A 13,563-nucleotide genomic window follows, 5' to 3' on the forward strand; every position below is an offset into this window, starting at 1 on the left:
CTGATGCCCCTCCAGCCATCAGAGGGCCTCGTTGCTTATTCCACTCACTTCTGAAGGGCCAGTCTGCTCTCTGATGCTCCCCGGCTCTGTGTGTAAGGGGTGAAGATTGGGGAGGGGGCCTCAGGCCTGCGAGTCACCACCCCCAGGGTGGACAACATGCTCACCTGATCTAAACCACTTCTAATCACCTTAGTTGGTGAGGGGGGCAGTACTCTACCTCCAATCTAATGACTAAAATAGGGTAGCAGAAGGCTGAAGGTCAATTGGCTTTTGCAATTTCGTTTATTTAAGGTTTCATAGAAAACATCTTGGCCTCATTGATCCCAAAATACCAACACCAGATGAAATGTGAGAATTTGCCAGGCATGTGCATGCAGCTTTGGAATGACTGCTCTTGACAAGGCATCTGACTCAGTTGTCCAGGTCCCATACTGCCCACAGACAGGCTGCCACAAATCGAACTGGCCTTCCTGGCAAGTCAGTGAGCTTCTGAGCTTTCTCCCCTTTTCATTAACTGGGTGTACTTGGAGAAAGCTGACTAATTTCAGTGTGAGTCAAACAAAATAAGTAGGAAGCCATCTACTGCTCTCCCAGAATGCACTCAAAATCACACATAAAAGCATTTGGGGGATGGACAATTATTAGGATGCTAATAAACTCTTTCCCTCTCCAATCGCAGAGAAAACTGAGCCACATCTGCAAGAGGTGGAAATCACCCTGCCAGTCAACCACTGAGGGGCTAAAGCACACAGGAAACAACATCCTGGCTGTGTGTGGTCAACAGGCAGAAATCCTTCTTACGCTGTAACAAAGCTGGAAAAGGGGCCCTTTGGCCAGAGCTCCTCAGGCCACAACATGTGCCCACCTCAGAGGCCTTGTTAAAATGCAGATTCTGACTCAGTGGGTCGGCTGGGGCCCAGGACTCTGCGTTTCTAACAATCCCATGGTGCTGATGCTGCAGGTCCTGAGGAGGGACCTTCAGCATTTCACGTGCTGCTGTGCAAAGATGTAAGACTTTGCACAGCAGCAAAGGCCAGAACTGACCCCATGTTTCCCTTTCCCCTGCTGAGCTGGTAACAGCTGTGAAACAGATTCCCAGGTCCAGCCTCTACTTCTGTGCAGCTATCAATGCTCCTGGTTCAAACCGTCAGGAGCCACCAAAGCGAGGCTGGGGAAAGGTGCGAGGGCAAGTCCCCATCCTAGCAGCTCTGTCAGCGTACCAAGAGGATTGGTACCTGAAACCTTCTGGCCTTGCAGCACCCCTAATTCACTGTCAGCTACAACACTTGGAAGGCATGCCCATAGGGGCTCACCTCAGATGCAGAGGAAGCAAAGCCAAGCCCTGAGCGGGGGGATCTTCCCAAGGGGGTCTGCAGGCAGCGGGTGGCGCTGAGCCCAGGAGGTGCCAGCCGCGGGTGAGGGCTGGGGCTTACCCTCCAGAGAAGATCTTCTCCACGTAGCCGCGCATGAACTCGCGGAGCTCCAGCGGCTCCTCGTCCTTGGCCGAGTCTGCGCTCTGGTTGGAGGAGAAGGACTCGTTGGAGGAGGAGCGGCGGTACTGGCCCCAGGACGGGTGAGAGGGAGACTCGCCCATGTCGTTCTCGCTGTCCGCGGACTCCGTGGTCTCGCTCTCCGAGGCGCCCTCTCCTGGGGAGCTATCCCCATCCTGCAGCTTCGGGGGCGGCGCCTCCAGCGGCGAGGAGGCAGACGGCTGGGCCCCAAAGTCAATCAGCGAGCCCACAGGGACCTCGGGGGCCTCCATGGCTCAGGCGGGGGGCTGCGAACCAGGACGTCGGGTGGGGAGGCTGGGGCACGGGGCTCCCAGGTGCGTCAGCAGTAGCCCGAGGCTGAGCGGGAGCCCGCCGGGCGCATGTGCGCTGCTTGGGAGCTGCTGGCCGCTGGGACCGACTCCTCCAGATGGCCCAGGGGGCCCTAAGGCATCTGTAATGGAAGCAGAGACACATCATCGTTCTCACCATGAGAGCTTCCCAACTTAGATGAAGGAATTAGGGCACTCCTGCCCCATCAGAAGAAGCTCCCAACTTCCAGAATTTGGGCCAGCTCTCTGCTGATGTCCTCTGCTGCTCCCTCACCATTAAGCATCCGCCATACGATGGTCAAACAGCGAACAAACACACCAATCAGGCTTTCTCCAGACTAAGCAAGCAGACCTCAAGAGGGGCTGCTCCCGCTGGCCCGCTCCCCACTCCAGCTGACCAGGCCGAGGCCGATAAAACCGGAAATCACCCGCCACGGGCTGTCGCTAGATCAGCAGCCGTGGAAGATGGTGTCCTCAGGCGCAGGCTACGCACATGGGCTCCTCACCTCCAAGGCCCGAGGCTCACCCTTCCCGGTCCCCTTCTCAGCTTTTGCCGACTTAAGACCCAGGGCCTCCCTGGCTGTCACACGTGGGGTCATCATGACCCCTCAAACCCTTCCATGGTTTCTAAGGGGCATTTGCCAACCAGACCCACCTCCTCCTCCCTGCCCGCTCCCTGCACCAGGGCCACCCTGGACAACGGCACCCACCTCCTGCTGCCCATCCTTCTGACCCTTAGGCTGAGTGGTCCTCTCCCTTCCCCTCCATCTTCCTCGCCCCACCCGGAATTCTATTCATCCCTCTAGACTTGGCTGAGTACCACCTCTTCACAGACCCTTTGCTCAAACCCTGTGCAATCTATTTACTGATTCCTGTGTGGCCACACTGGAACTTTACTGACACTCATTTAATAAGTCTCCTTGTTTGACAGATAGATATTAGTATTCCTGCTTACCCCACTAAAGTATAATCCCCTGAGGGGTGGACCATGCCTCAGCCACCTTTGTAGCAATACGCGAGCACCCGGCACAGTTCAGTTCAGTTCAGTCCCTCAGTCGTGTCCAACTCTGCAACCCCATGAACCGCAGCACGCCAGGCCTCCCTGTCCACCACCAACTCCTGGAGTCCACCCAAACACATGTCCATTGAGTCTGTGATGCCATCCAACCATCTCATCCTCTGTCGTCCCCTTCTCCTCCTGCCCTCAATCTTTCCCAGCATCAGGGTCTTTTCAAAAGAGTCAGCTCTTCACATCAGGTGGCCAAAGTACTGGAGTTTCAGCTTCAACATCAGTCCTTCCAATGAACACCCAGGACTAATCTCCTTTAGGATGGACTGGTTGGATCTCCTTGCAGTCCACGGGACTCTCATGAGTCTTCTCCAACACCACAGTTCAAAAGTATCAGTTCTTCATTGCTCAGCTTTCTTTATAGTCCAACTCTCACATCCATACATGACCACTGGAAAAACCATAGCCTTGACTAGACGGGCCTTTGTGGACAAAGTAATGTCTCTGCTTTTTACTATGCTGCCCGGGACAGAGTCCTAACTAAGTGTCCACTGTATGTTTGCTGGATGGATGACCAGACCTGACTGTGAACATGCGCCGGGAGTCGGGAAGCTGATGATGCAGGCAGAACTGGGATTAGGATCTCTGCTTCTAACCAGGTCTCCACCACTCAGTTCAGGGGTCACCTGCCAGTTCTGGGGTACCTCCCCAGTGACAAGAGAGGAGCCCTCCTGATATGAGTCCACCTTGATCCTGGGCCCCTGTCCCTGTCCTCTGCCTCTACAGATCCCAAATATCTAAGACAACACCTGGCAGAGAGGTGGCTTCCTGTACCGTACAACTAACGTATCTTGTGAGGCAATTCAGTATCAAAACTGCATTTACTGCCTCTTAAGAGCTTAATGTCCATGGATCGATTACGGGCTCCTCCAAATTCCCCAGCCCAGGATATTTTCATATGTCCTGAGTCAGAAGGATGGGATGGCTGCCTCCCTGTCAATACAGGACTCAGGAGAGTCCTACAAAGACTGCCTTGGTCCAAAAAAGAGATACAGCATGAATCCCAGCTTGAAAGAACTTTCTGGGCCAGAAGAACAACACAAAGTGTGCAGAGAGTCTGAGACTACGGAGCAGTGGGCTGGGGTTGGGCCAGCCCCAGGCACTTTGTGCCAGCAGGGCGGGTGAGCTGTGGCCTCTGCTCCCTGGGCCAGGGCCTGGTCAGAGACATCAAGGGCAGGGGAGGGCTCTAAGGTCCTTCGGACAACCATGCTCTCAGCTCTCCAGAGAAGAGAAGATCACGCCTATAACGACTCAACAGATGTTAAAAATGGAAAATCACACTACTAGGGAAAATGTGTGCAGCTACTATGATAAGAAAAATTGAGTTAATTATACTTATGTGAGAAATTCACCCAAATCCAATTTTTAAAAAATCTATAACACTACTCAATTAGGCAAGGCATACAAAAGGAAGTTATTAAATTCTTAGACAATTCTTCAACCCATACTAATAACCACACATATAGACAGGCAAATCAAAACAATTAGGTACCAGCTTACACTACAACGTAAGCAAAAATTAGAAAACTATAAATTTTCAAAGCAGATGAGATGATAATAAAACTAATATTTTCAAACAATTCCAGCAACAGGGATAAAATTAATAAGACTTTAGAAAGCAATTTCAATAATTTTTAATTTTCTTTCCTCTGATCCAAGAATTCAAATGCTTGAAATTTATTCTAGGAAAGTAATTCCAAACAGAAAAAACAGTTATGTGGTCTGTAACAGTATTTATAATCCTCATAAATTGGGGAGAAATCTAAATACAGTGAAGTGGCAAATAAAATCTAACAACTTGGTGCAATGGTAATCAGTGTATGATGCAATTAGAAGAATTCACTTTATACTCACATAAACAAATATTCTACAATCAACAAACGTTTACTAAATCCTATTGCATGCCAACCTCTGTTCTGGGTGCTAGAAATACTGAAGTGAATGAGTTTTAATTGTACTATAATTACAATCACGTCCACGTATGGAAAAGGACTGAAAAAGCAGACAGAAATGTATAATATGACAGTGCTGGCACTGAGAGCTCCCTTTTTTATTTTGCTATCATTAACCATGTAGTTTACAATGAATAAAAATTCAGAGGAAAAGGAAACAAGTATCTTGACACATTTCAGGATTCAGTCTAAAGGCTGCATCTTTTACCAAAGTAGAACCCGACAGCACAGAAGGGCAAGATCAGACCCTACTGTCACGGCTATTTCTGGTCAGGCCCGAGGCGCTTTCAGAGGCTGGTGGGAGCTCTCCTAGCGCCTTTCTAGCTTGGAAATTCGGGGCGTGCATGAGTCATTTTTTCCCAGAAGCCTCCTCGGTGGGCTCAGGAAGGAGGGGACAGGGTGAGGGGCCTGGCCCTGCAGGAGAGGAAGCAAAGGTGCCGGAGGGTCCTGGGTGCCATGCGGGCACCACGGGCTGCAGGGTGCAGGCCCCTCTGCCAGGGAATCTCTTCTCTCAACCAAACCTGCTCCCGGGGCTGAGATGCAGATGAAGCAGCCGCTTATGCTGAGGGCCTTGGAAGTACCCCACCCCCTTCCTTCTGGAAGGGAACAGAATTATGGGCCTCCATCCAGGACAAGGTGACGGTCACTCTCAACACACCAGGATCACACACCTCACTCGACTCCTGTGATCTCCAGCTAGAGAATGCAGAGGAAGTGGGCCCAGGGGTACCGACCGCACTGTCCCCAGGTAGGGCCAGCCAGGGGCTATCGCTAAGGTTTATGGGCCCAGTGGGATCAGACCTAAAGAACTTTCTCTCTCAAAGTGCTGAAATCCACTTCATGAAATCTTCTATTTTATTTCAAAATACCTCTGGGCTAAAGAAGACATGTCCTCAGGTTGTATTCAATCCCTCTGCTTTGTCCTGCCTACAAGAAGGACCCCAGACCCACTCCAGGGCCACAGCTCTGGGTTTTAAATCAGAGTGGAATCTCTGCAAATAACATTGATACTAAAAATGCCTTCTACAGACTTGCAGCCAAATGGACCTTCCTGCAACTGCATCCTCACAATTCGCCTCTTAGGCCCTAGAGCAGAAGCCTCTACCAACCAATTGAGTGAACCAAACTAGACTAAAATCCTAAGTCAGCCTATGGCTCTAAGAGGAGCCTTCTTCAGACTCGGAGTCAGAGAAGTGGATATCTGAGCCGAGATGGAAGACTCATAAGAACCCATAAGACTCTAGGGTCTTCTGAGCAGAAGACAGTGTCTTAGGGGAAGGAAGAGCCCACACAGGGGACCTAGGCAGCCATGACTTTGGAAAGTTCCAGACAAGGGAAGGCTAAGGAGGGAAGAGGTTGGTAGGGTGGAGGGGGCTGCAGATACCAGGACCCTGGGTTGGGTGCTCAGGGCGACTGGCAGGTAGCCATGGCAGCAGTGTAGAACAAGAGCAAGGGGGCCAGGGGAGGTGGGTGCGGTGGGCGCGTTCTTCCAGGAGCTTTCCTGACCTCATGCGCCCCCCCACCCCTGCATCCCACTGTGGCAGGAACTCAGAAGGAGATTGCCTTCTGTGGCTGCAGACCACATCTTCTGGGGCTTTGCTCAAACCCTGATTTCCCCGCACCCAGGGCATCTGGAGCGAGAACTTCTCCAGCCGGCTGGCCCAGGGCAAGCACACAGGCTCCTGGGGGCAGGGGAGACTCCAGAACCTTCTGTAGCTCTCCCCTGCCATCCGTCTCAGGCAGCTCCCTCTCCTCCAGTGCCCCTGAGCCACCAGAGGTGTGGCATCTCCCACCAGAAGAGGCAGCAAGCCTTGCTGGACCGGCACCGAGGACACGCTGGCTCCTGCTCCCTCCATGCCGCCCACCCCGCCTCTCACAGCATCAGGGACTCGAGGCTCGGGGGCGGGGAAGCAGTGGGCCCCCTGCACGTGGTTAGGGAGTGACCAGGCACGGAGTCCAAGCTCGGGTCAGTGTCGAGCCCAGGCTCTCTATCACTACGTGGTCCCTACAGGGGCCTCTCCGATGCTCTCCTGTGGGTCAGTCACCCTCCCAAATCTACACCATGGCCTAGAAGGTAGGCCCAGGGACACTCTTGTCAAATGCCCTCCCTGCCCCGGAGCAGAGAACCATGCAGGTCTTCACTGCACTTGCTAGATGGCTTCTCCCCTGCAGTCAGTCAAGCTTGCTTGAGGAGATTATTTCAGGGTTTCCCCTTTATCATAAAGATAAATTAGAGAAAGATCTGGAAACACAAGAGGAGGAAGAAAAAGCTGATCCCACCATGCCAACAAAACCCCACCTGCATCTGCACGGCTGCTCTCCTTGGTCTTGGTCAACAGGAAAACTCCTTTCCTACCACTGCAATGTCGAGAGAAATCCAGATGTGCGTCCTGCACCCAGCAGGGGCAACCCCTCCCATGACAGCTGCAAACCTGCAGGTGACCCCAGTGAAGATGGTCTTGTCCAGTCCCCTGAGGGGTGTCTTATTTCAAACAGATCTCACGGAAGGTCAACTGACAGTCTGGGTTTGGCTGTAGGGACAAGGGGAGGGCAGACAGGCCCCTCCCTGAGGTTTCTGGTCTCTGGGGCTGTCTTGAGACAAGTGAGCTTGATCCATGATTAGACTACTGTTATCTCTTTCAGTTCAGCCATCAAGAGACTCAGTAATGAATGGTTTCCAGGAAAACTGCACCTCACTGGAATAGCTGGAGGAGAGGAGAGGGAGAAGAAATAGGGGACACCTTTCCCACGTGCTGCTGCATCCATCGCCCAGTAGAGGCTGCTGAAGCCACGATGGATGGTTCCACAGAGGCCCACTCCCCTCCCCGGGCACCTGTCTGTGCCCTGGCAGGGTCCCAGCAGCATGGAGCGCGGCAACCACTTCCACACCTGCCCAGCCTGCCACAAACAATCAGCCTCACAGCGCAGAGGTTCTTCCTACGCTCCATCAGCATCTGTTCCACGAGCGCCCTTCCCCCTCTACAGTCCCAGGTCACAGAGAGCCCCCTGGGCTGGCCTGGGGCTGTGGGGGTGAGGAGGAGCCTCAGCCTGGCTGCAGAAGCCAGCCCCCCAAGCCCCAACCAGACCTCAGCCATTACTGAGGCTTGTGAAAACCTGCTCCATGTTGCTCAGAACCTCTCCCACAGCAAGACGACAGCAGAGACCTTCGTCCGCCTCTGCAGGGGCTGACCAGCTCAGCCCCCAGCTCCTGACAGATAAATCCACTCAGAGATTTCTGGCTGGGTGATAACTGACATTGTCCTGGCATCAGGAAGAAATGTGGGGCCATTTGGGGCTTTGAGGCAACAGTCATTCCAATGAATGAATACATGTCAAATAAAAAGTGTCAGGGCTGTCCTTTTAGATGTCAGCTGTTCAGACAGATTTATGCCCAATCGATGTGGATTGAAGATGACGTCAGGCCAGGGGGATCAAAGGAAACCATTACTTCAATTGGGCAATTAATGTAGTGGAGTTTCCTGGCAGCCAAAGCAAAAGAGGGAATTATGCTCAGTCATAAGATTCTTTCCATTCTGACAAATTCATTTGTAGATGAACCTTATCGAGATACCGAATTTAAAAATCAACTTGACAAGAAAATCCTCTTATGAAGAGTGCTGATTATTACAGTGAAAGTCTCTAATAAGTTTCTGCAAAAGACACATGCCAAAGAGATGCCAAAACACATGTTTTTAAAATGACTCTCCAGGACTCCCCCAGTAGTCCAGTGGTTAGAACTCCGTGCTTCCAATGTAGGGGATGGTGCAGGCTAGACCCCTAGACAGAAAAATAAGATCCTGCATGCCGCACGCATGGCCAAAAATAAATGAAATGACCCTCTAAAACCCAAAAGGTGTATGTTACATCCATTGGGAGCAGGTATCTGTCTGGCTGGAGCACGCTACAGGGTGAAGGTGAGCTCTCGGTGGTGGTTCCAGGATGGAGCATCACGAACCTGGAGACATCAGTTAATATGCCTGCGAGGGTCCCTCTCCCTCAAGTCCAATGTCACTTCAGGGTTTCTGGCCATCCCCAGTCACCAACCATTCACGGCTGAACTCTCTGAAGAGCACTTGCACCAACATTCTGACTTGGTGATCAAAATAGGGCAATGAGAGCTGGAGGGGGGCAGGGCAGGGGCACCCTCAAGGCCCTGCTCCAGGCACCAGCTCAGGGTTTCCTATCGGGATGGGAGCCCACGCTGGTTACGGAGATGGGAGCTGAGCACCTGGTGATGACTCACAACCCACAGTGGGGAGTCTCCGAATCACATCTCTCACTGCTGAGGAAGCGGAGAAGATGGGTGGGGAGTGGGGAGGGGGACAAATATAACCAGGTTTCAAAAGGGAAGGCGGTGGACGCTGGGACAGAGTGAGAGCTGCATCAGGGAACACCCACAGGTCTAAGCAGGGTGGGTCTGTGAGCACAGGACCGTGAAGCAGCGAGGACGAGGTCAGAGCTGATGCCAAACTGAGCTCGCGCCGTGTGTGTGTGTGTGTGTGTGTGTGTGTGTGTGTGTGTATGTTTCTTGAAGATTCATACACCAAGGTAATGCTGCGGGAACAGCACGTGGGCTCTAGCAAGGACCAGACAAATGCATTACAGCTTTGAGGACAAAACAGAAAAAGGTGGCCTGAACGCTGTGTAAGTAGGTGGATTCACAGTTCTTTGCATTTTAAGATCTTTGAGATCAGAGGTGGCTTAGCGCTGCTTCCAGCTAGGCCCATCAAGATACATTTGTCTCTGCTCGGAGATAAAATTGGTACCTCTTTTATTTTTTTAAATAGTTTTATTATTTATTTTTTTGGCCCCGCACCACATGGCATGCAGGATCTTAGTTCCCGACCCCGAAATGGACCTGCACCCCTTGCATTGGCAGCTTGGAGACTTAACCACTGGACTGCGAGGGAAACCCCAGCCTCTGTCTTCGAATAACTCATAAATTATTAGTGAGGGAACCTGACATTCCAACCCAGAGTTTCACAAGTCCACGGTACGCGTGCCACGAGTCAAGGGGTTTGATGCTGATGAGAACAACAAACTCAAAACTGACCTTCGGCTGCACTGTCAGAAGCACCTGATCCAAAACACGAGAGATAGTTTCAGTCAACTCTGCCTCTGCTGGTCAGGCAGCTCCTGGAACATTCTGTCCAATCCCACACCCCAGAAGGAGTTGGCAGCTCCTCTTGGGGCAGCAAATCGGAGTAAACATGTCTGGAGACCCAGGCCTCATGCTCCCCAGTCATAGGGCCCAGAGCAGCCCAGTAGGATACATCAGTTTGGAAAAAGTAATAAACTGGCAAAGTATTTTAATGTGATAAATGCTTGTAAGACTTGTGGAAAAGGAGAAAGCTATTGAGAATCTGGAGTGTCCTTAGTCGCTCAGTCGTGTCCGACTCTATGTGACCCCATGGACCGTAGCCCACCAGGTTCCTCTGTCCATAGGGATTCTCCGGGCAAGAATACTGGAGTGGGTTGCCATGCCCTCCTTCAGGGGAATCTTCCCAACCCAGGGATCAAACCCGGGTCTACCTACATTGCAGGCGGATTCTTTACCATCTGAGCCACTAGGGAAGCCCAAGAATCTGGAGGGCAACCCAAAAATGATAATAAAAACAAAATCCTAAAAAAAAAAAACCACAAAATCCTACCTGATAACTGTGTCACGTGAGCAACGGTGAGAAATTCAAGGGGGATTTACTGAGGGGGCGAGTAACTTGGGAGAAGAGACAGCGGATTCAAATCTGGGAGGAGCGGCTGTGTGACCAAGCAATCAGACTGTCCTCTGTGGTTCCAGCAGGAAGAGCACATTCCCAGCAAGGCAGCTGTCTCCACCCCTAGAATGGACCCTCCAGAGTCTCCTTCTTGAAAAGGGAGTCGGAAGCAGAAGGTGTTAGTGGGAGAGGCCACGGGACCGTTAGGGTTTTGTGCCATTTCCAACCCGAGATAACACTTTATGACACTGAATGCAGGTTTTTCTCCATTGCAGCTGTTGTAATGGTTATATCCGAAAACAGTTCCTATTTTATGACCTCCAGGAAGAAGCAAAGGTCTAAAATATTCACAGTTCCCAGGAAAAGGAGATAAGGGGCCATCTGCTGGCTCCCTCACACCTGACCTTGGTGGGTCAATATTAAAACTGCCAGGATGGGCTGGGCGCTGTGCTAAGGTGAGGAATAGGGTGGTAGAGGAGACAAGTTTCCTATAGTCTAGTGCAGGCTGCCTCCCTTGGTTCAGCAACACTGCAGAAGGCTCCAGGAATTCAACCAGCTGCAAGTGGATCAGGGAGGGAGAAAAAGGTATACGATGATTACAAACCAATGGCTCCTCCCCAGTCTAAGTCTTTGAAATTTCTTAGTTTTTCCAAAGTTGCTCTAAGTCTCAACTCAAATGTCATCTCTCATCAGTGCTTGGAAATACCTTTTGCACTTTACTGATGTCTAATTCATCCCAGGTAATTCCTCAATGAATTGGCGTTTGCTAACGATTCCCACCACTAACTTACCGGGTTGACTGCACTACAACCAAATGTTAGAACTTACAGGTACACCCTGTCCTTCCATGAGCACCTGCCCTTCTTTTTTCTTTTTTTTTTGGCCACACCTCGAGGCAGTTGGGATTTTAGTTCCCTGACCAGGGATCAAACCCACACCCCTGCAGTGGAGTCCTAACCACTGGACCACCAGGGATGTCCCAGCTGCACTTCTTTAGTAAAAGGACACAGCTGACAACTCAGTGACAGCGGGGTTCCATCTGGATACAGATGGACTTGGTTTTCCATCCTTCTGGGCAATTTGGCAAAATAACTGCCTCCTACCCGAGCCCCTGGCACAGAGACAGCCGCACTTTTTTGAACTGAAATAGGCTCCCTAAAAAGATCTGATCCTTGGTCCTTCTAAAGCCCAAGGCAGGCGAGGGATGGAACTCAACAAACGTCCATCCTCTTTAAGCTCAGTGCTTTGCCCCGGCAGCCCAACGCAGGGCCAAGACAAAGAGCCGTGTGCACTGGCCACCTGTGCCTCCTCAGGAGGGTCAGCTCTGGGCAAGTCCTCCTGGACGTGGGCTCACCTGGAGGCCTCGGAGAGCCCTCGGCTTGATGCCACAAGTGACTGTCACCGGTTGGCCATGACATCGTCATCTCTGGCTGGTGGTCAAGGTGCTCTGCCATCTGGAGCTGGTCAAGGCTGCTCATGCAGCTCTCCAATGGTCACACGCAGAGGGGACGCTGCTCTCATTCAAAAGCAACCCCACACAAGCATGAGGTTGTTGGTTTCTTCAAGACAGAACTTTCCCATAATCAGTCTATTTCCCTCTCTCTCTCTCCCCTCATCCCTCCCTGTCTTCCTCTCTTTCTGACACACACGGCCTTTGCTAACACTTTCTTCATTTCCTTATACACACCACCCACCTTCCTCTGGCTAAATCTCTTGGCACATCCAACCCCGGCTCTGCAACGTGGAGAAATCTGAAAATTGTAGTTGTGTCACGCTGGTGTTCTCTCTAGGTCATCTGTGGTCTTTTGAAATCCTCCCTGGTGTTGAAATACATTTAACAATATTTTTAAAGCCTATCTAATTTATCCAAAGAAAATAGCCCCCAAAACCTCTATGCAGCAAGCTTTACAACAGCAAAAGGAAAGTGAAAATAAACTAAACGATCAACAAGAAAGTTGTGTCAATTTTGCTATTAATTCTGGCACTTCACTGAAATATGACAGAAAATAATGACAACATGGCACTGTGAAAATGCTTATGTTAAATGAAAATGAAGCAGAAAATGAAAAACCAAGATGTAATGTTCAACTATATAAAAATAATACAGAACAATGTCACAGCTATCCTGTCTGCCTCACACTGTTCTTATAAGGATCAAATGAACTAATAAAGCAAACCAAAAAAAAAAAAAAAAGTCAAATGGCTAAAGTATCGTATGAATTCTGAATGGTATTTGTATTAGGCATGTGAAGAGTGTTCAGTACATGAACTGACAGGACAATGGGGACTTTGAAGATCTGATCAGTATCAGAGACCCTGGAGAAAACGGCCACTTCCAAAGTTCTGCCCTATGATTTTCAAATGCTCTTTGCTTTCATTTGTGTCAACAAGTGTAGACAGAAATTCAGTAACAGTCATTGGTATTAATGGTCCTCTCATTCAGAAAATCTTTTAAGAAAGCAAGAGTTATTCTTGCAATAAAGGCTTTGCTTTACTTGAGTGAGACAGGGAGGAAGGGAGAGGGGGATGGGGGGTAGGGAGAGAGAGAAGAATCTACTTTAAGAGATTAATTCTTTATCAAGCCCAGGTCAGATTCTGTAGCACGAGGCTATACACATTGGTGACCACCTGGATACAAATACTTCAATACGCTAAAGATTCTCGACTCCCAGAGAGATCTTTCCCAGCTTCTCTGTGTACACATTTCCTAATACCCCAAACGCAGAGGAATACAGCTCAGGTGCCTATAGTCAAACCATCCCTTCAACCCGGCAACCTGATGAGTGTGCAAGGCCAGATGTGTGAAGACGGGGCAAGGGGAGCTCAAGGTTCCTTCCACCCGTCCTCTATGTGATGCTGCACATCAGGTTTTCCAAATCCTTCCAACTTTTATCCTTTCATTTTCCTCCTTCCCCACATGAACCACAGTTCTCCTGTACCAGCTTCATCCTGACTTCCTGTCTCTGTTTAACCCAGATTTCTTCACTGAATGCCTCTCAAACAGCTGTC

The 13,563-nt window shown here is 50.6% G+C and overlaps 1 protein-coding gene across 4 annotated transcripts in view; it reads right to left on the reverse strand.

The window, feature by feature from the left end:
• The window catches only part of KIAA0513 (KIAA0513 ortholog), a 60,493-nt gene that overhangs the window by 20,122 nt on the left and 26,808 nt on the right, over window positions 1-13,563 (reverse strand). For all 4 annotated transcript variants that reach the window (XM_070388609.1, XM_070388608.1, XM_070388611.1 and 1 more), the window contains exon 2: window positions 1,434-1,941. In XM_070388609.1, the coding sequence (XP_070244710.1) occupies window positions 1,434-1,762 (329 nt within the window). In that variant the 5' untranslated portion in view covers window positions 1,763-1,941. The remainder of the gene's footprint in view (window positions 1-1,433; window positions 1,942-13,563) is intronic.

Source organism: Bos mutus, chromosome 18 (genome assembly GCF_027580195.1).
Source record: "Bos mutus isolate GX-2022 chromosome 18, NWIPB_WYAK_1.1, whole genome shotgun sequence".
Lineage (NCBI taxonomy): Eukaryota > Metazoa > Chordata > Mammalia > Artiodactyla > Bovidae > Bos > Bos mutus.